The sequence below is a fragment of the Triticum aestivum genome, chromosome 7B (assembly GCF_018294505.1).
Source record: "Triticum aestivum cultivar Chinese Spring chromosome 7B, IWGSC CS RefSeq v2.1, whole genome shotgun sequence".
NCBI classification, from domain to species: Eukaryota; Viridiplantae; Streptophyta; class Magnoliopsida; order Poales; family Poaceae; genus Triticum; species Triticum aestivum.
Window position 1 is genome coordinate 233796014 of NC_057813.1, and position 22539 is coordinate 233818552.

Consider the following 22539-nt stretch of genomic DNA (forward strand, 5'->3'; position numbering starts at 1 on the left):
GAAAAGAAAGAGAGGGTTAGGGAAAGATTTTGCGCATGGGGATAATTTTCCCGGACTCACAAAAATGTGCTTGTTCCGAGAAAATAGAAAAGGCCATGATTGAAAGATTTAAATCCAAACTCATTTGATTTAAATTCAAATGATTTGAATAGGAAGTGAGGGTTGGGAAGGTCCAAAAATGTTCGGATTTTTGGTGGAGCTCCGGAAAATTATGAAAAAAATTATGGGCAAAGTTGGAGACCAAGAATTGAGATAACAACAGCATGGGATATTTTGCAGGTGGGTTATGGTTAATTCCAAATAAATGGAATAATTTTATTATAGCTCCCTAATAATATTGAGAGGCTTTAATATGTTATAAAGAGAAATCACAAGTGAATTCCCTCGATTTAAATGGATCGAAAAATCCATACAATTTATTTAGTTGAGTTTTAAAAATTAAAAGACATGCTGGCATGATGACATGATGCAATGCAAAAATAAAAGAGCAATCACAAAAGAAACACATGGCGATAACAAAATAACTGGGCAGCATCTGGAGCGTCGGTCTTGGGGCGTCACAGCGGGGGTGTGCGGTTCAGCGAATTTACGGATCAGCTACAGGCTCCCTGTTAGTGGCTGGTTGCGTGGGGGTGTGGAGGCCAGTGCTCTGGGTGATAGCCTGCGTGGCTTCTGCCGACGCCGACAATGCGACGCCCGTGGGCATCGTTTCTCCTTCCTGAAGGGTCGTCGTGGAGCTCTCTGGCCTTGTCCACCTTCGGGGTTCGTCTTCGGGTGAAAGCCTATGGCCATGTCCAATGGTCGGGCGACGGCGTCGTTTCCGCGTCGCTTCCCCCCTTGGGGGCGTCGTCTTGGATACTTGTTCCCCTTCGCGCTTTCCATGGGCTGGACGTGCACGACATCAAGGTTGGCTGGTGCCCAACCGGTGATGCGAGGTGTTGTCGTTGCGACTTGTGCGGTAACGACGATGGTGGCGCGTGGAGCTGGGTCGCGGCTGGTCCTTCTGATGTCAGCGGTCCGGTGCACCAATGGGTGTGCCTATGTTTGCTTCTCGCTGTGACAGAGAAATCGGAGCTGCACGTGGCGGGGCCCTTGCGGCAACGACGACTCCATGAGGGCGGATTCAACAGACGTGCTCTCCGGAGGTTGCGATGGATTAGGTCGGTGCGAGGCTTGCAACTTTCTCCCGTGAAGCACATCAACAAAATCGGAGCTGCTGGTCTTCGACGTCTTGGCCGACTGTTTGACTCTGGCCGATGAGGTCCTCGGGTGTCGTTCGTTCGGAGGGGTCTTGACGGGTCGTCAGCGGCTAAGTCGGAGTCACCTGCTCTGGGAGAGGTGATGACGATGACATTGCAGGCAACCTCAATGGTGTCCTGTCCTCGACGGTGTGTGTGGTCTTGTCGGTGCCAGGTCGGCCGGTGTGCCCTTTCGATGGGCGTATTGTGACGGTTTTCGCCCGAGTCTCCGTTAATTAACCGGACAACTCTCTTCTGCTTAATCAATGAAAATGGCACATCTTTGCCTCGTTTCAAAAAAAAATTCGACACCATGGATCGGTGTTGCTAATATATACAGTAATTTATTACTTTCATCTTATATTAAAATGAGGAATTACAGGCAATAATTTGTGTACACTTATATTATTGAAGCACCATACATTCAATACCGAACTTCCTCGATGTCCTTTCGACAAAATATAACAAGGAGAGCAGATAAACGCAGGATGCAAGTCGGCGCGGCAATTTCGGCGGCGTCCTCTCCATCCATCTCCCTCACCCTCCCGCGCCGCCTCAACACGGCGCCATCCTCATCACGAACCCACCAAACAAACAAAAGGCGGACCCAACTCCCCCTCCTCCACCTTCCCCGGAGCACAAATCTCCCCTCCCAATCCCCACCCCCGTCGGTAGCCAATCGCGTCGACGATGCTGGGCGCCGCGAGGAGATCCGGATGCGTACGTGCGCTCCTCTGAGAATATGTTTTTCTTCCGTCCTTGCCTGTCGGCCTTGTCTCTGATCCGTGCGCGTGTTTCGATCGGTTCAGGTGCTGGGGCAACTGATGCAGACCCTCCGCCCGGCGGCAACGGCGGCGAGGAGCTACTCCGCGACCCCGAAGGAGGTGAGCGCTTTGCCGGAACCCTAGCTTAGCTCGTGTTGTGAGGCGTCGCACGGTCGTCGGTGTGATTGATTAATCTATTACTATTTGTTTGTTTGTTTTTTCTGGGGTGGTGAATGGTACAGCTAGGTGGGGTTAGTTTTTCGAGACGGTTGATCCTGTGGGCTGTGGCAGGGGTGGTTGCATATTGGTCAGTCATGGGCTTTAAACGGTAAAGGGAGTCGATTGTATGGAACCTTATTCGATTTGTGCAGCTCAGTTCTGGAAATGGCTGATCGTTCAGGAGAATCAGTCGTTTTTGTTGTCCACGTCTCCAGGTGGGAGGACATACCTTTTGTGCGATGACAGTGGGTTCAGTGAATTGAACGGTACTGTTTTCAGAAATGCATAGCAGTATTGTCTTAAGCAGGTTGCTGGACAGCTGGTGTAGAGGTATTTTAGGTTGTTCTGATTTCACCAGATTGAAAGAACCCAACATGTATCTTATTATTTTGTTTTAATATGCTTGCTTGTTGAATTTTTGTAGTGTTGTGTTCGCCTCTAGAAGTAATTTTATGTTCTTCTTACATTGTGATTTTGTGTGGGAAATTTATGCAGTTCCTCTTCTTTTGCTCTTTAGATGACTGTGCGTGAAGCATTGAATTCCGCTCTTGACGAGGAGATGTCTGCCGACCCTTCTGTTTTCTTAATGGGAGAAGAGGTACCATGATACCACCTGGAAGACAAGTTATATATTTTGTGTCCTTTTTTTGTGCTCTCTAATACTTGTCATTTACGTGGCAGGTTGGAGAGTACCAAGGTGCGTACAAGGTTAGTGAATTCTTCTCAAGACTCATGATTTCTTCATTACTTCGTGGCAACTGAATTTGTGTGAATACTATTAGCATTTATATCCTTTATGTTATTTGCAGATAACAAAGGGTTTGCTGGACAAGTATGGTCCCGACAGGGTTCTCGATACACCAATCACAGAGGTTATAAACTTGAACCCTTAAAAGTAATCATTGGTGTCTGTTCATAAGCCGTCAGATTTGTGTGATCAGTTTTGGAGTTTTCAGTACTAATATGCTATTGTTCTGTTCAGGCTGGTTTTACTGGCATTGGCGTTGGTGCTGCCTACCAAGGTCTTAGACCTGTAGTAGAGTTCATGACATTTAACTTCTCGATGCAGGTCAGTCATTTTATTTTCGAAATTCCTGAAAATGCCAGTTTGTCAAATAACCTTATTATATGGCTGCATTGTATTTTTCGCTGTTAGTTTTCTAAGCAGCTTAAATTATGGTAGGTCATGCTGATTTTTCCCTTGTGATGAGTGGTGGTGTAGTCTGCTCTTGATTTGTTCTATATCATGCTGTGTTTAAGGGGATGGGAATATTCTTTTCAATTGTTGTTTTATTCTTCTACAGAAATATGATTACTAGAAACTGACATTGGAAAGTACTCATTGGAACAGTATCATCCTTCTGAAAATTTGATGATCAAGATTACATTTACTTCCTGTTGGTAGTTTAAGCAGAATGCAGAACTTGATGGCCACAGTATAGTTTATGCTTAACTGCAAGTACAAGAGTAATAAAAATCTGTTACTCATAGTTTGTTTCGCATGTTGCCTATTGGACATTTGAGAACTTTGTTTTAAGACATAGTTCTTCCTTGTCTGCATGTTCACATATTAGTCGGAATGGTTGGATATTGAAATGATACCCATTAGTTACTACCACTACGTCCCATAATGTAAGACTTTTTTGACACTAGTGTAGTGTCAAAAAACGTCTTACATTATGAGATGGAGGGAGTACTATTTTTGATTAAAACTTTGATCCCCATAACAACAACAACAACAACAAAGCCTTTAGTCCCAAACAAGTTGGGGTAGGCTAGAGGTGAAACCCATAAGATCTCGCAACCAACTCATGGCTCTGGCACATGGATAGCAAGCTTCCACGCACCCCTGTCCATAGCTAGCCCTTAGTCGATACTCCAATCCTTCAGGTCTCTCTTAACGGACAAAACTTTGATCCCCATAATTACATATTAATCGCATACGGCTGCTAGTATGCCTTTCTTGTTGCACTCAGTTTGTATTCCGTTTGTACATAACTCTGTCCATAAATTTACTTTCATTTATTCTGTATATAAATCTTGCCGAATATGTCTACATACAACAACTGTGTATTGCATTAGTCAAAGTTTTTGCCTAATAGCACTGTTTTGCACATCCAGGCAATTGATCACATCATCAATTCAGCTGCCAAATCAAACTACATGTCAGCTGGTCAGATATCCGTTCCTATTGTTTTTCGAGGACCAAATGGGGCAGCTGCTGGAGTTGGTGCTCAACACTCGCAGGTTTGACTAAAGCTTATCTCTACCTATTTTCTTTGAGAAATCCATGAAAACTGCCTTCTCATATAGACAAAGAGAGATGAACAGTATGTACAGAGGAGCACACGTTTTGAAGGGAGCATGGCAAAACCCTATAGCACTAAACTTACCTCTACCTATCCATGTGTTGTTCGTCATTCTTACTCCATTTCTTCGGTTGGTAGTAGAATGAAAGCCAAAACTGTCAGAATATGACTTATTCATCTCACTATCAATAAATGCATTGAATTGCAAGAGGTGTAAACTTTAGTGTGCTTCTGGCTCTTCATGATCGTAAGATGCATAGCATCTTTGGATCGTTTTTTATTTAACATTTTTTTATCTATTTATCCAAGTAGTGGAACCCTAGTAGTCTAATTTACTTCGGTACTAATTGACTTCGTATGCAGTGCTATGCAGCATGGTATGCCCATGTTCCAGGATTGAAGGTCCTAACTCCCTATTCTGCAGAAGATGCTCGAGGCTTGCTAAAAGCAGCAATCAGGGATCCAGACCCTGTTGTTTTCCTGGAAAATGAACTACTGTATGTAATATCTTGTCCTACTTAGTTACATTCTCTACATTCAAGTTGTCATTTCAGCGAATCATGTATTCTTCTCTACAGCTATGGTGAATCGTTTCCTATTAAGGCTGAAGTACTTGATTCTAGCTTCAGTGTCCCAATTGGCAAAGCTAAGGTATGTTCTTTAGTGGTCGGGAAGAGTTTAGTTCTGTCAGATTTTTTGTATGGATTGCCAGTAAGAGCTTTTTTTTTTGGTTTCACCTTGTTTTTTGATCTGCAGATAGAACGGGAAGGAAAAGATGTTACAATTACTGCATTCTCTAAGATGGTTGGGTATGCTCTTCAGGTGTGTTACTACAGTACTTTTAAGTAAACGGAAGAAGTCGCTAATAGCTGTGTTTACTTGTGTTGTCCATTAGGCCTTCTTGTTTTAAATTCGTTAGTGAAATTTGACCAAATAACGTAATAGTACTATTAGCAGCTAATGGTTTGTTCATTAACTAGATACTTCTTTTATGCAAAGAATGGTTGGTTGTGTAATATAGTGTCACCTTGACTGTGAAAGACTTGTTCACCCTGAACCCCTGCAAAATTGTCCCCAGTGGTCCCTTTCATATTACCTTTGGGTTCGGATCATGCAGAAACTTTTGTGATAGACTGAGGTATAAGACTTCCGTGCGATATTAGTGGTGTGTGCCCGCCTGCCCGGGGTACTATTTCAGCCCAGGCTTCAACAGGAAAATGACACAGGGCCAACATTACTTCCACCTTAAGAAATAACAATTGGCGCTTTGCTGCAGTCTCAGTCCAGCCAATAACAGCAAGCACACAAAATTAAGGTCATTTGGTTTCACTTTTGTCAGTTCTTGGAATAATCAAGTTGCTCTAGAGGGGTGACTTCTGACCAAGTTAATTCTTTTAACGAGTTTTGAGAAAGCTGGGGATTCCAGAGTTTGAATAATATCTAAGTGACTACTGAATGCAGTTGTGACATTCAGGACCTACACGTCTTGTATGTCTACATGAAGTGAATGATAAGAATTAAATTCAAGATGATCTTGCCTATAGTGTCAAAACAATTCAGGATTCAATCTTCATGATCTTCAGTTCTGAGAATCCTACGATATGTCATGATTCGAAATTAACACATTCATGCCACATAATCGCATAAAAGAAAGAAGACCAGCCTTCACATGAAGTAGCATTCATTAAATCAGCAAAATCTGTCTTGACATGAATCAGTGCATTAATTAAATGAATTGTATAGTCATAAATGCTGTAGCTCAGTGCCAACAATAGTGCTGCTAAGACCATGCAGCTCAACCCTGAGTTCTTCAGCACTAACCTCCTGCTGATTCTGCTTCACCATATTCCACGTTAGAGCATAGACTGCTATGAACTCAGGGCATCTATGATCTTGATGATAAGGTGCTATGCCTCAGGGCCTGGTGTGATGGCGCTGAAAAAGAAGGTCCTGCATGTTAGACTATACGTAGTATAGTACACGTACAGCCCATGTATATGGTCAAGGCTGTACGCATAATTGGCGTGTTAGTGGTGCACGGCCTGTTGAGCCAAAGAGCTAATCAAACGTGTGTTGAATTGTATGGGCTACCCCCTTCTAATAATTGTCTCAATGTCCAAATTTAGAGAAGTTCAAAATTGGGCCAGCCATAGTGAGATGACATTTTGAGAAATTGATTCTGTTTGAGATGATTTACTTACGTGAGTGCATTTGTTTAATTACTAGCATAGTAGCATCAATGATTTTTTTCCCCACTGTACATAAAATACTTGACCTATTGTTCTGGTTACATTCTCATGCTCAGTCATTTTCAGGCTGCAGAGATACTGTCCAAGGAGGGAATCAGTGCTGAGGTAGTTACTTTTCGCAAAACATATTATGTAGTACAGTTATGTGACCAACGTTCTTTTTTAACTACATCCATCAGTATTTTCTTATTATCCACTATAATATCTGTTAACAGGTGATCAACCTTCGGTCAATTAGACCATTGGATAGAGCTGCTATCAATGCATCCGTTAGGAAAACCAACAGATTGGTTACCGTTGAAGAAGGCTTTCCACAACATGGTGTTGGTGCTGAAATATGGTTTCTCTCTCTTTCTCTCTCTCTCTCTCTCTCTCCTATGCTTGGGTGTTGGGTTCTCAGATGTATCTTCATTGCAGCATGTCCGTAGTGGAGGACAGCTTTGAGTATCTTGATGCACCAGTTGAGAGGATTGCCGGAGCTGATGTACCGATGCCCTATGCGGCAAACCTTGAAAGATTGGCAGTTCCACAGGTCTGCACTTGCTGCTTCTTTTACATTGATCCCAAACCATTGGGTCCCATTTTTTTTAGATATTATTGAGAAAGTTCGCCTAATCGATAATGGCAAAGCATTTTTCATGAGTAGTACTGGAAATAGCACAGTTTTACCATGATTTTTAATTTCTTGCCTTCATCCATCTACCATGGAATCTTTATCTATAGCCAGTATAATTGGTTGGCTACCGCGCAACCTTTATCTGTAGCCAGTATTATTGATTGGCTACCATGCAATATTTTCTGAAAGTAGGGGATATTGATGCTTTTATTTTCATATTTGGACTGCCTTGTGTTGGTTTCATACTTTTTCATTGTCAGCGTGCTCCATTGTTATTAGGAATTTAGTGAATCATATGTACTGTTAAGCCGGTACTTGCCTAGTGGGGCATCAGTGAGGAAATAGTTTTTGTTTTGGGGGGGCAGTGTGTCTGACAGGAAACCAGGAACCTAGTTTGCTAATACCCCCTCCGTCACAAAATAAGTGTCTCAACTCTAGCATAACTTTGTACTAAAGTTAGTACAAAGTTGAGACACTTATTTTAGGACGGAGGGAGTAGCTCGTAAAATATGAAGACTTGCGCCCTGTTGAGCTGGGAATTTTCCTAGTGGGTAATGAATGAGACTGCAGTAATGAAACACAACAATTTCTTTTGTAGACAGAGTATCTGTCACCAGCGTAGTTACTGATAGCTTGGAAAATTTGAAGGTTGGGCATTAGACAGTTAATATGTTTCAGCGATAGGATCCTCCACCCATATTTTTAATCTCTGTAGGCATACATCATCACTCTTTAGACTGCTAGGATTTAGCTTACGAGATTATGTTGGACATGGGGAGCCGATTCTTCAAATGTTTCTTGGGAGATGAGTAGGCAGAGCCGCATAGGAAAGGTGGCTTACATATGCATGATTTTGAATTGTTCAGGGAAAATTTACTCTGCCGGTTCAGCCAATCATCTTGGAAGTAGATGGTGATATTAGACGTAGGTTGAAGTATCAGTATTCACCTAGTCATATTAGGAGAAAGCAGGATCATGCAGGGATAATTTATTTCTTATCCTCGCCTCACTAACGTTTTGGGCATGCTTGCAGGTTGAGGACATCGTCCGTGCAGCAAAGCGAGCTTGCTACAGATCATCATCCATGGCGGCAAACGCCTAAAGCACAAATGCAAGTTTTGTTTCTCGGCCTTCTTCTTCCTTCCTTGTCCAGAAAAGATGTACCGAATCGCATAATTGTATCCCCCAACTCGTGTGAGCTAATTTTGTAGATCTGCATGCATTGTTGATTCCTATCTGTCGGCGGCAGTCGGATGACTGCATTTAGTTCATGGTTCATCCCTATACATTTGAATCATGCAACCTCTGGAGGTTTACATCACTGAGGGATGTATAAATAACATGTACTCCCTCCGTTCCAAAATAAGTGTCTCAAGGTTAATACAACTTTGTACTAGAGCTAGTACAAAGTTAAGACCCTTATTTTGGGACGGAGGGAGTATGTAACTGAATTACAGACGGTCAGGTACCAGTACACGATTTTGCTGACTTGGGCTGATCTGTTCGTGTGATCAGTATCGCAGAGAGAACTGAAACTTTGAAATGTTTCCCGGAGTGGAGCGATGCTGGTGAACTCACACCGTCACACGCGTACAGTACTTGTGCCTGACAGTGTTACGTGTGGCAGACGCCTAGAAAGGGCTGAGAAGCTGATTCTACAGGGCGATGGCGAGGCAGTCTCCAAGGTTCTGCCAGCTATAGTATATACGCGGAAAGCAACAGGTGGAATCGGACCCAAAGAAAAGCTCGACCACATGTGGAGCAACTTGCCTCATCATGGACCATGATTCTTATGCTGGAAACTAGCGGATTGTGGTGTGGCACACGTATGAGATAGCGATCGACCGTTGCTTTGTCTAATCTGTAGATAATATCATTCCTGCTAGCCCATCATTGGTGTGTGGTGCTGTGGATCAGGCCCGCTCTCTCTCGTCCCTAATCCACATCGCCTTTTGCTGCTGTTGCCGCTACTGGACGGTCCTGTGCCACGATTAAGTCTCAAATGACATCTTCTGTCGTGGTCAACATTACTCTGATCCATTTAGCCTTCTATTGTACAGTACTGTAAAAGATTCTTACATCATCCTACGAATAGTCCATCGCTCAGGTATCACAAAGCTACTCCGAGGGAAGGAAAAAAGATGGAAGCGGGAGAAAGATGATGCATCATGGACAGGGAGTGTCATTGGGAAGAAATGGACCAGGTTCTCAGTCTGCCCGGTCTTAGATTTGATACCAAAGTGGAACGGATCTTAGCCGCCCAAGCAGTAGTAGGTCCAGTCCACAGTTTTGAATCCAGTCTCCATTTTCTTCCGTGAAATTACAAACAGGCCCCTGAAAAGATTCATATCTTTTTTGTGGGGTTTTTTGATCCTCCTCGAAATCATCCATCTTAACGAAGTTGACGAAGCTTCGGTATAGGCTCCTACCGTCTCCTTAGGAAGCTGATGTTATGATTTCTCGCGCGTGCGTGCAGGCACTTCAGATTGACTCAAGGGTTTAACAAGGGCGACTATGGTTTACATGGTGCTGGTCCTTAGAGGCAACTTCATGAAAACTTTTCAACTGTCATCGATAAGTCTAGGATGGGTCCAGTATGGGAGCTGCGACAAATGACACGTCGGTGGCTCATTTTGACTGCAGTAGTGGTCGTTCAGCTATCTAGGCACCTCGATGTAATTTTTGTTATGTTGGATGTGCTTTGTACTTTTCATTAATTAGCTTTTATAATAGATGTAGGTATTTTGCGAAAGAAATAAATGTCCTATGGGCAGCAACAGAATTTGTTACACAAGTCGGTACATTAACCACCACCGCTCAACGGCCACATCAGACTCTCAGAAAACCGAATCTGCGAGACGTGAGGGGCCTGGATGTTAAAAACAGAAACCACAAAACGAGGCGCGAGAACATTTTATTTATTTTATCCACTCGGAATCGGAAAGAAAAAAAAGGCAACCGAACGAGAACAAAAGCGAAACCAAAACAGCCGAGCTGATTGGAAACATCCAGATGCCGCTGCCGCTGCTAGTACTAACCCAACCCAACCCAGCGTTTCCCCTCTAGAAAATATCATCATTTCTGGCGCCTAATCAAGGACCCCTGGTTAGTTGCTTGCGGAATTATATACCCACCATTGGAGCAGCAAGCGATAGAGGGGAGCGAAGAAGAGCAGCCAGAGGAGAACGCAAGAGAGGAGAAGGTCCGGCGGAGGTGGACGTCGAGAGCCCGGCGGAAATCGGCCGGCGCGATTGAGGTGCGGATTCTCCTCGGGCGGGCTGGTTCCGGGTGGTCGGATCGAGGCGGCCCTCAATCTCGGAGGACCTCGATTCGATTCGGCGGCACGGGCCGTGCCGCTGTTGATTAATCCATTTGGCTCCATGGATGGATAGGCAGGTAAACCTTTATCCCCGGCTTTGTATTGCTGCGATTCCCGTTGCTCTGGTGGGCTCTGCCCGTTTATCGGTGGGGAATTTGGTTCTTCGTTTCGATCGGTGACGGTTCCGCAATCCGTCCCCAAATTTGGGCCTCTCATTTCCTCGAATTTGGCTGCTGCCGTGCTCCCGATTTCGGTAGTTTTGAGGTTTAGTCCATGCATGTCCGTTTGTTCAGGGATTAACTGACCATGCCTTCATTTGTGCCTGGTCTGGGCAGTATGGGAGTGGAGTAGATAGCATTGGGTTGGATGTGCAATCATTGGTTGGGAACTTGCTATTTCTATGCATCAGGCGGAAGATATAGAAACTGACAAGTTTGTTTCTCCTGAGCTAAATATAGTAACCGTAGCACGCAGTATTGATTGAGCTTCTCTTCATCATGTAGTGGGATTAATCCAACTCCTTCTATTCATGGGTTTAGTCATGTGATGGGTGTAAGAATAGTTAGTAGCAATTGAGCTTCTCTTGGTCATGTAGTGGGATTAATTTTACTTGTATTCATGGGTGTAGCCGAGTGATAGGATCAATTGAGCCTTTGTCTGCTCATCAGTTTGCTGAATCAATGTTCTTCAATTCATTTCTGCAGGGCTGTGACGTGATCTCCTTGCATGGTTCATCCTTGGCTAGGTCCCTGGTTGCTTGCTCAGGCTCCAAGTTTTGTGTCATCTCCAGTTGTGGTAGCCAGTGGGGCATGATTAGTAGTGGCAAGATGGTAACCTTGCTTCCAATGGGTCTGAATCGGAAATGCCAGTGTGGTTCTGCCCTTCCGGTGGTGATTGGTTTCAATTGGTGATTTGTCTAGTCCATCGATTTGGACACTGAAATGGCAAGATACTGAGAGGGCCGTTGAAAGGAACTGGATAGGTGTACTGCAGGAGCGATTACAGATTGGGGGTCTTCCTTCTCGCTGAGTATCAGAGATTGGTTGCGATGGGTTTACCCCAAGTTTCTTCAGTCAGGGAGGATGTTTCTACAGGATCGAGGACACCTGTGTCAAGCCCCTCTCGTACCAATGGTGTTGGTGCCTGCGATTTGGATGGGCTTCCTCGAGAAAGCTCAAATGGCAAGGCTTCATATCGATCGATTGGCAATTTCAGTAGACAGACTGCATCAGATTCCCCGGATGAATCAAACAGATATTTTAGAGACAGCCATGCGTTTGATGGACTCACCGACTTCCAAGGATTAAGAATTGATGATTTTAGAGATGCAAATTCTAGATCTTCTCATAAATTGCAGCCTGCTGTCCGTAGGCCCATAACGAGGGTTGTGGGCTTTGAATCAAACTGTATTGGAGGTCCTGATACAGCAGAACTGGATACAATCTGTCCATCTGTGGCCAGTCATAATTTTGGTTCACCATGTGATCAGGATGAACTTCAGGCAAGGAAAGGACTGCTGTCTCCATTGAAAAATGTGCTCTCTAGAAAGTTCCATGGTAATTTACTGAATATTGCTTCTGGTGATGCTAGATTTCAGCATTCCGAGCCAAGTAAGAAACTCTACAGTTCTGGCTTACAAGATAATAAAATGGTAAACACTGGAAGCCTCAGTTCTTTTGAGTCACAGGCATGTCCGACCCCTAGATGGTCCAATTGGACTTCAGAATTTGATGTCAATAGGATTAATTCTATTCACTTCACTGATGGCCCTTTACTTGGGAACAAGGAGTCGTTATCCTATTATGATCATCTAGCTGCCAGTGCAAAATTAGCACACTCTCCGCTCTCACTGTCTCCTCTCAGCCCTAGACGTATTCATAAAGTCAAGACTACAGAATCTCCAAGGCATGTAATGAAAGATATTGAAAATGATTTCGTAGATTTGAAGGAACAGGGAGGATTTGATGGAATTGGGATGCTAGATGTGTTAGAGGAAACTAACAGATTACATGATGAATATGATACTATGACCCCTAAAGGAAGTTCATGTAGAAGATATCAAAACTGGGGTTCTGAATCTTCACCTACGTTTCCGCGAGTTGGTTATGGACGGAGTTTGAGTCTCCCTGCAAGGAGGTCACTAGTTGTCTCCTTTGAGGAATCCCTTTTGTCTGGTCGACTTTCTTATGGAAAAGATAATCAGGTCTAATATTTCTTTCTGTTCATGATCTAGTATATACTACAATTCGAGGGTATTGACTGTTGAATTTCATTCCTTAATTCTCTGTGGATGCAGACAATTGATGGTTTCTTAGCTGTCCTGAATATTGTTGGCGGTAGCTTCTCTCCCCCAACTCAGAAACTTCCATTTGCAGTCGCAAGCATCGACGAGGATAGCTCCTTGTTGTATTATTCTTCTATTGATCTTGCTGGTAGATTGTCCACAAGTGCAACCAACAGCAATAGCCCAAAACTCCAAAGAAGCCTTAGTAACAATAATTCAAGATCAGCAAAGAGTCGCTTACGCATCCCTGCTAAGGGGCGCATACAACTGGTACTAAATTGCTTGACCCTTACCTCATGATGATATTTGTTCTTGTGCATTTTGTTTTGCAAATACTTTGTCTATATTAACCACTCCATCTTCTCTATCTAGTTATGCTTTACACTCTGTTCCAAAATAAGCGTCGTGTTTCCTTTATATCGCATTTGACAAGTCATGTTGAATTGTCTGCCTTTTCTTCAACAGAAAACACAACTCTGTATACTTTCTAGACCTGTTTCAATGTGCCAAACCAAATATCACTTGTGATGGCTAGGTTTCCTTTTCTCACAGCACTTGGTGTATTTCTATGCATATTTAAGCTACTATTTGAAATTGTATTGAGTTGTTCTGTGTGTTCCCATCTTGAGTTAAACAATTGCCTCATCAGGTTGTGAGCAACCCTGAGAAGACCCCACTCCATACATTCTTCTGCAACTACGACTTAACTGACATGCCGTCTGGAACCAAGGTACACAATATTATGACAAGTTGACTGCTTATCCTTCATATATTGAAGAAAACCAAAGATTATTCTGATATTGCGCCAAAACACAAATGTGCTTTATATCTAGTCCTTCCTTGCTTGCAAGTTGCAATTTCCAAGCTATAACTTTTGCCCTTAGCTTTAGCCTTACACCTAATCATGCGCATAGTGTGTCCTCATATACTCACTATATCTATAACTAACCGGGTTGCCTAAGGAAGCGAGGAAGATTGAAAGAGAGAGGAATACGGCAGCCGTGCTAGATTACATGGAGACTTTTTCTGTTTAGCAAGTGTTCCACCTGGTTTTGACCATGTTATCTGTATGGACAACGTCCTGAGTAATCTCTCTCTCTTCCTGTTCCCCTACAAAAAACTAAGCGGGTTGCCTAAGTTTGAGATCAGGACACAGAACAGGTAATTCATCATTTAGTGCATGCCTTAACTTAAAAAGTACCATGGCATGCATGGAGAAATATTTTCCTTTTTTCCATAGGATTAGTGTCTATATAATCACATTAACCACCTTTTGTTTTCTCTATCCCTTCTCATCTTATTTCCCTTGTGTATAATGAGACAGACGTTCATGCGGCAAAAGGTCACTCTGTCTCCCACTGTTTCTCCCTCTAATATAGTGAAAGAAGAAAGCAAGACCAGTGACACAAATGTTGGCCCGAAAGCTCAGTGTGTCTCATGTGGAAGTGAACTTGCACAAGGAGGAACTCTATGCTTGGAATGTAATGGAGCTGATAGCCTGATAACAAGAGTTGAATCCAAATTATATATGTTGAGTCTCTGATTGTTTCTTTGTCTTCGCAGACTGCGGGCAGGGGCGGACGTGCAACTCAACTGATGAATCAGAAAAGAGACACGCAAACACAAAATGTTACTCATCGGGCACTGACATGAAGGAATCAGATAAACCCAATTCTATTGGGAATAAGCAAAATAATACTGATTCTGATGATTGTTGCTGTCAGATGGACAACGTGCACTCAGGTGCGAAGAAATCATGTTGTGCGTCTTCCAGGATCAACGACAGTTCAGGTGGAGGCGTGCTCCGCTATGCTTTGCACCTGCGGTTTCTCTGCTCCGCCTCCAAGAAATCCTCAAAATCTATGCTACGTTGCAAATCCGATCCATCATCTGTACCGCACAGCGGCAATACGGTGACTGAGGATAGGAGATTCTATCTCTACAACGATCTTAGAGTTGTATTTCCTCAGAGGCACTCGGATGCAGATGAGGGCGAGGTAACCATCCTAATATCTTGAAAGTTCTCTAGTGATAGCTTTCTTCCAGGTTTTCTTTTTTCGAGCGTCAGCTTGCAATTTAGAAGACCTATGCTAAAGTTTGTCGTTCAGCTTATGCATAAATAATTGCTCTCTTGTTGGTTGATCGGCTAAATTCGAGGATTTAATCTGGTGATTCCATTTCTGTTGCAGCTGAAGGTGGAACATGATTTCCCTGCTGATCCCAAGTACTTCGACATAAGCAACTGAAAAATTGCTTTCGCTGTCATGTATAGCCTGTGCTGCGGCACTGATAAAACGAAAACTCTGTACATATTTATTCCACTAATTTGCCACCAGTCCCCAAAATGTACAGGTTTATCTTCCAATAAAATGCCTCATTTTAGTTGTCACTTTCTGTATTTCTGCTTCTGCCTTTTGAAACTTTTTAGGGTCATCGTCCATATGTCTGAAGTACTCCCTCCGTCCTGAATTACCTGTCTTATACTCCTTCCGTCCCAAAATAAGTGTCTTAACTTTCTACTAACTCTAGTATAAAATTGTACTAAAGTTAAGACAGTTATTTTGGGACGGAGGGAGTTTTTAGATACTAATATCCATATCTGGACAATCAAAGACAAGTAATTTGGGACAAAGGTAATACAATATTGCGGATCATGAATATTGTGTATCGTGTTCCCCATGCTGGGAGTACTCTCGGTACTTCCACATCCAAGCGTACGTACTCTCAGTCGTGAAAAATTTCAAAATAATTATGAGATAGGAACTACATAGAACAATCATCTATAAACAAGTTGTGAATCCAAGACTTTACGCTTTTAGTTTGAATTTAAAACATATTTGAGATGGTACTTTTCACATCTACCATGAAAAGTTTCGTACGTCTTCGTGCGTGTCGTACGTGGTCTGGAGCTTCGTAAGTCTCATGGGCCAGAATTAAGTTTCTGTTATGGGCCGCTACCAAAATAGTTGCTCCATGTGATAAAATTTTGTACTCCTTTTTTAATCAATAGTCCCATCCTGCTCTTTTAGATCATATCTTAGCAACTTAAATACGTTCTCAAATTGCATGAATCAAACAAGCCAAAGCAGAAAAAAAGACGAGACCTGCAGCATATGCATCATCAATCAAAAAACATCTCTGAGGAGGAAGGCTCACACATACATACATACATTACATACAACTAGCTGAGTGCCCGTGCGTTGCCACGGAATAATAAATAAAAGCTATATAGAGAGATTGATTATCTACATTTTCTTTTTTACAAATGTCCGTATCAAGGGTAATGTGTATGCGATGTCTGTCTATCTAAGAATTTTTTATTTTTCCCTCGTTTTACATTAATCTTATTGTGTGTTTCTCATAAAATGACCCGTTGTATCATATAAAAAGAAATGTTATAACCATGATACTCCCAATACACAAAATCCACTATTTCTCATAGTACCACGCATAAAAATACACCATTAATTGAACAAGGATTATAAAGTATCATGTAATCATATTTGAAAGGGGATAAACAAAGTACCTCAGGCACATCTTTCCTTTGACTGAACTCGAGATTTTGTACATCAAATACTTCTTGCCAAAAAAAATGTTTGCATCAAATACATTGTAAAACTAAAACACTTCACCTATCCAAAGAAAAATAATATAAATCTGAAAAATGTTCTTCGTTGACAACAAGAGAAAGTTGTGTTGCCTTCCTAGAATCATACAGCACACGTCGGATTTTAGCTATCCAACTGTATAGATTTTTTGTAAGCAATCCAACTTCGGTACCTAGGACTTCTGCTGACAAAGCATATATTAACATCATCTCCTAAGTGGATTCGTAAAGTTGCAAATGAGAGCGAATAACATCAGTCCTGCAGCTGTAATCTCTCACATTCTTAATTAATATTTAAATATGTAACAGTTAGATGCAAAGTTCAGACAAAACCTGTAATGATCTATGACTGCAGTTTCAGTTTAGTGAAACTAACTTAGAATAACTAAAGCACAGGGAGGGAAGGAGAGTCGCTGCATTGGTATTCCATTATTATATTCAATGTAAGTTCTTCCCTCAAGTATGCTCCTGTTGTAATATTAAGGGCTTTGTATTCCAATTTCTAAATACATATTAGATAATATAAAGTTTAAAGAAATATGACCTGCTTATTCTGTTTCTCAAAGTTGAAGCACAAATGAAGAGAGTACAATTCATGATTGCCATAAGCCAAAGAGTACAATTCAGGATTGTTGCAAAATTCCTTAGCACCTCAGTTCTGTTACTTTTCTTGACAATATACTCCTAAAATCTTGTGAAACAAAACCTTCATTATCCCCCCCCCCTATGCATACAGTTCCATTTTATACAATTAAGGGATCAAAGTGTTGGCATGGGAGATGTCATTGATACCTCGGTAACATTGACAGTGCAAAGCTAGGCCCCGGCCCCCAACAATGATAAAAATGTCGCCTTTCAAGGGGCTAAGTCCTTCTGCAAGGCATTAAAAATGTAATGTGAGAATAGGAAGGACACCCATTTTAGAAAAATTGATATGATTCTGATATGCAAAGTTCAGAGCAATTGGTATCTGCTTTCCATGTTCCGCCGGAGCTTGGTGTGTGGAAAATCAAATGTACACGCTATTAAGACTACAAAAAAACTCATGCAGTAACACATTACGAAGCTTAGAAAAATAGATTAAATATTGTGATTGCCAAATTAGTTGAAGGAAATAAAGGGGTTATAGAATTGTGATATATTTGTGTGAGGACTCCCATAGGAAATAATGTTCTAACTCGATGGACGTACGAACAGAGGCTTGCACATCGGAGGATACCACCAATACGACCAGCCTCACCGATTCCAACATCAAGCAACTTAATCAACCCATACTTTGTCTTTGGGAACATGGAAATGACGCAGGGAATCACCTAGCAATCCGTGTGCGGCTGCTATGACAGTGGCCGGGGTTAGGGTTTTCTCCGGAAGGAAACTCAAGTGCAACTGCTACGCATTTTTCTGCTGATTGCAAGAACCACAATGACCAGACGATGACTGAAGTGAGCAAACATGTTCAGGTTCTTTTGGCATAGTGAGTGGCTATTCCTAGCTACAAACAGTTTGAGGCCAAACAGACGGCAACATCACAAGTAGAGAACTGAAATAAATTACAATAGCAGAAGAACAACTTGATATAATCCAATAGATCAAGCAAAAATAATTAAAACAAACTTTTTGTCTGTTCTTCCACTGAACAGTTGGAGTGCTTTAGTAGCAGTATCGAACTACCGATAGATTAGATAGAGTTGTCAGTTTTGAACTTACGATAGTATAAGCGGCCTCTCTTGGGTTTCATCACGCAAGCAGAAACAAAGAGAAGAGGAAAACACGACAAGCAATAGCGAGAATGAAAGGCTTGAGGGTAGCATCACTCACCTAAGCCTGCTATGAGTGTGTAACCGTGACTGTGCCCAGGCCGCCCGTACCCCCACCCGGCGTCCGGTTCCTCCATGGCTACATCACATGGGTCGGCTACATGTACGTCCACCCCAAAATATAGGTGCACTACAGCCATTGAGTCTCCACCGCCAGTGCACTACAGTCATTGAGTCTTCACCGCCAGTGCACTACAGCCATTGAGTCTCCACTGCCACTCCAGTAGACTAACACAGAGACTAACAGAGGAGAGGGGCCGCTATGAATGGATTCTTCACAATACCAGAAGATGCGACACAAGGAATGATTTGTCAATCTCAGTCCAAAGCATATAACTGGAACATAACCAAAGATTTGAGATATCATGAGAGGAAGAATGCCTACAGAAGAAAACAAGAACTTCTTCATGGCACATGTGCTGAGCTTGGTAAAGTCTGACGACGCTGCATTCACGCCCAAGGACCTGCTGGCACACCCTCTACATGTTCAACCCTGTCGCCTCTCTGCTCCCTCCCACCAACGATAACCACGTCCCCCGTCCTCCAAAGGTCACCGGTAGAAGCAGTGAGGGCGACCTAAAGGATGACGAGACATTACTAACTTTACCCATGTAGCCTTTCCCACGTGGCTTTATTCCTTCTCTACGGGGCGGCGAAACCGGAGCTCGCCTGGCTACAGGGGTGGCCGAGGAGAAGGGGGTCGTCCGCGCCGAGGTCGGGCTTCTCCGGCACGCACTCCACCTGCAATAAACCATGGAGTTAGGCGCGGCTCGAGCGGATTACGGGGCGGCGGAACCGGAATCACCTGGGGGCGGGGGTTGGATTTGGGGCGGACGCTCTCCTCGGAGCCCTCTCCGGCTCATGCGGCCCTGTTCTTCCTGTCCCAGCGTCCCGGTGTCCCGCAGCTTGGGGCTCGCTGCGTCCGCCACGGCGGCGACGGCGATTGGGGTAGCGGCGTCAGCAGAAGCGAGCGAGGCGGCCCCTTCCTCCTCGGTGCCTATGCTACGCTCCTTCCTCTCTCTGGCGGCGACAATATTTGGCAGGGAGAGAGACAAGATCGGGAGCGAGGACTCGGGGAGAGGTGGGGGCGGGGCGTGGGTGGGATCGTGGGCTGGTTTTTCGTGTTTCTGGTGCGTGCGGGATCCAGGGTTGTTTCTTTTTTTATCGAGCGGCGAGGCGTCGCGGCTTTCCTCATATCTTCCGAAGAAAAAAAATCTGCGTGCGTGCGATGGAAGGGGGATCGAGCGAGGTCGAACCATCACGACGTTCGATCCCCCTTTAATAGTAGAGATTTAATAGTAGAGATACATACATATCTGAGGCCGCACCCTGAGCTCGCGAGCTGCGCCGTCGTCGCCCATGGCCGCGTGCCCGTGAGGCCACGCCCGAGCTCAGGAGCCGCGCCAGTCATCGCCCGGGTCCGTCGCGTCACCCATGACCGCGCGCCCGAGCTCGCGAGCCGCCATGGTCGTCGCCCGTGGCCGCTTCCCGAGCTCGCCTGCCTCCGCTGTGGCCACGCCCAATGCCCCTACCGTCATGGTCATGCGCCCGAGCTCGTCTGCCTCCGTCGTGGCCGCGCCCGCCACGCCTGTCGTCGTGGTCGCACGCCCGAGCTCGCTTGCCTCCGTTGCCGCGCGCGCGTGACTGGGCCCGAGCTTGCCGGCCTTCGCCGCACGCTGCACAACAAGTGTTTGATTAAATGTATGAGAAACAGAGCCTGCCGTTTGCGACTAGCGTTGGATTGCAAGCTTCCGTATATATGTCTGAATAGAAAAACAGACATTTGCCGCACATATATACATGTTAGCGTTGGAGACGCCCTAAGAATTAGACAATGTTGGACTAACATATATACACAGATTAGGACACACAACGTGAAAACATATATGCTTGCACATCCGTTCATATAAATACTACCTCCGTCCGGGTTTATTGGTCCTCATTATATTTCGTGCCAAATTTTGTCCATAGATTAAACTAATAAAATGTTCACGCACGTCACTAAACATTATATTTTTGAAAACTATGTTTAAATACGAATGCAATGAGATAATTTTTCTTGACATGCATTAACATTTTGTTAGTTAAATATTTAGTCAAAATTTGACACAAACTACAAAGAGAACCTATAAATCAGGACGGAGGTAGTACATGATAAAACAATCGGTGTCAAAAACACAGACAATCAAGAAAGTGAAGGTGCTTCTGAGGTCGTTATTTACCTGATAATCTAAATAATTAAGAGAAAAGCAAAATCATTAGTTGTGTAGTTTTTGCTGATATACATTTTGACCTTGGCGTGCGTCTCTATGTTGCCGTTGGGTGGCACCTTTCGAACTCTGGCATGCCGCATTGATGAACGTTTATATGGACACATAAAATCTCTCTCCCGTTGGTTTTTTAAGAAATACAACCCATTATCCCTAAATTTAATGTTAACTATGCAGCGGCACAGTTCCTTGACCCGATCAATTGTGGATCATACGAACCGGTGTTTTCTCCATTGCAAAGCACACACGTTATGCTAGGGAGCATGGGTGTGGTGATGGTGCATGCACCAAGTGTAGTTGAGACAAGAACCCACCATCATTACAAGTCCGCATAATTACAAGTCGGCACGGAAAAGGAGCTCTCGATACGACGTGCTAGAGTATGATGACCAAGCTCATCGCCTTGGATTGATCATGTTCCGTATAAATATGTGCACGACAAGACCATCATCAACAATGGTGGCGAAGGGAAGAAGTGGTAATGCATATGGGTTAGTAGGGATGTGCAAGGACCTGTTTCTCCCGTTGCAACGCACGGGCATATTTGCTAGTAGATACTAATATCCATATCTGGACAATCAAAGACAAGTAATTTGGGACAAAGGTAATACAATATTCCGGATCGTGAATATTGTGTATCGTGTTCCCCATGCTGGGAGTACTCTCGGTACTTCCACATCCAAGCGTACGTACTCTCGGTCGTGAAAAATTTCAAAATAATTATGAGATAGGAACTACATAGAACAATCATCTATAAACAAGTTGTGAATCCAAGACTAAAGCACATATCTAGAAACAAAGACAAATCTGGAGATGAATGGTAGCTAATTCAAAGTGGGCTGGGAATTCAGCCCATTTACAATATCAGCTTGAATTTATCCTTTTGTTTCTCAAGCTACAAGCTGCGTATGAATTTGGATGTTTATTTGACATAATATATGTGTGCAATATTAGTATTAGACATGAATTTTCATAATAGTAAGAAAACCGGAAGGACAGGGTGCATCAGGAGTACTCCAAGCGTGGGCGTATTGCCGATTGGCTTGCCAGATGGGCTTCCTCACGCGCCCCTCTGCCTGTTCTGTCTTCTGTGTGACCAAGAGCCCGAGAGCATGCACCACCTGCTCTTTGGACGCTCCTTCCCGAGACAGCTCTGGCACGAGCTCCTTTCCTGGTGCCGATGCACCCCCAGGCCACCAAGGCGAGATGACTGGTGGCGAGACGACCGATTTTCAAGATTGGTGCCTATGCTCGTGCACGTACACGCCCGTGCCTGCCCATAAAGGGCTCTCCTCCTTGCTAGTTATAGGCGCATGGCTTCTCCCGAAGCATCAGGACAACATCGTGTTCGAAAACGAGGCTCCCTCTCTTTCGGGTCTTCTCAATCCCATCATCAGTGAACCCTGGCTTTGAGGCTCCGCTGGAAACATCGGCTTGGGAAACATCCACCCTGAGTAGTCCCCATGAGTCGTCATCCTCTTTCCCTCGTTGTATCCCCCCCTCCTCCCCGCCCTCTTTCGTTCCTGATTTGGAACCCCGCCGGAGGCACCTTGTACTCTATGTACTTTCTTTCTTCTACTATCAATTAAAGATACTTATTTGTGAAAACAAAAACAGTCACCACAAGGTTTATTAATGTACTCCTACTTCCTTTTGAGAACAAATGTACTCCTACTTGGCATTATTTGGTGATCTCCAAAATGATCTCAAACTTATATGCGTTGTTTTGAAAACATGACTTGCCTGAGTCCAGGTGTAAGGTACACAGTAGTAGGGCGAGGATATGGTGGCGATCTCACTCACAGATACCAAATAGGTAGCAATTACACAGGTTCAGCAGTATCTAG

The 22539-nt window shown here is 43.8% G+C and overlaps 2 protein-coding genes and 1 long non-coding RNA gene across 6 annotated transcripts; 2 read left to right on the forward strand and 1 right to left on the reverse strand.

Annotated features, from left to right (window-relative positions):
• Positions 1–1703: 1703 nt before the first annotated feature.
• Positions 1704–8716, forward strand: LOC123156423 (pyruvate dehydrogenase E1 component subunit beta-1, mitochondrial). 2 transcript variants are annotated; one of them, XM_044574558.1, is made up of 14 exons: positions 1705–1958; positions 2048–2122; positions 2739–2819; positions 2903–2929; positions 3031–3093; positions 3204–3290; positions 4343–4468; positions 4894–5027; positions 5109–5181; positions 5287–5352; positions 6846–6884; positions 6995–7119; positions 7197–7311; positions 8429–8716. In XM_044574558.1, exons 1-14 carry the CDS (start codon positions 1929–1931, stop codon positions 8495–8497), a joined length of 1110 nt encoding a protein of 369 aa, XP_044430493.1. In that variant the 5' UTR covers positions 1705–1928; the 3' UTR covers positions 8498–8716. The 2 variants fall into 2 exon arrangements, with proteins under 2 accessions (XP_044430492.1, XP_044430493.1); XM_044574557.1 differs by having other exon boundaries at positions 1704–1958; positions 5109–5352.
• A 1644-nt stretch (positions 8717–10360) lies between these two features.
• Positions 10361–15387, forward strand: LOC123163202 (uncharacterized). Its single transcript, XM_044580947.1, has 7 exons — positions 10361–10791; positions 11419–12917; positions 13011–13268; positions 13648–13728; positions 14323–14479; positions 14562–14995; positions 15188–15387. Exons 2-7 carry the CDS (start codon positions 11763–11765, stop codon positions 15242–15244), a joined length of 2142 nt encoding a protein of 713 aa, XP_044436882.1. The 5' UTR covers positions 10361–10791; positions 11419–11762; the 3' UTR covers positions 15245–15387.
• A 588-nt stretch (positions 15388–15975) lies between these two features.
• On the reverse strand, positions 15976–19568 carry LOC123160935 (uncharacterized). Of its 3 annotated transcripts, none has more exons than XR_006480464.1 (4): positions 18808–19568; positions 18424–18695; positions 17398–17478; positions 15976–16787 (listed from the first exon to the last, which is right to left on the reverse strand). It is a non-coding gene; the product is annotated as an uncharacterized lncRNA (long non-coding RNA). The 3 variants fall into 3 exon arrangements; XR_006480463.1 differs by having other exon boundaries at positions 15983–17478; positions 18808–19163; positions 19228–19567; XR_006480462.1 differs by having other exon boundaries at positions 15980–17478; positions 18808–19565.
• Positions 19569–22539: the final 2971 nt, after the last annotated feature.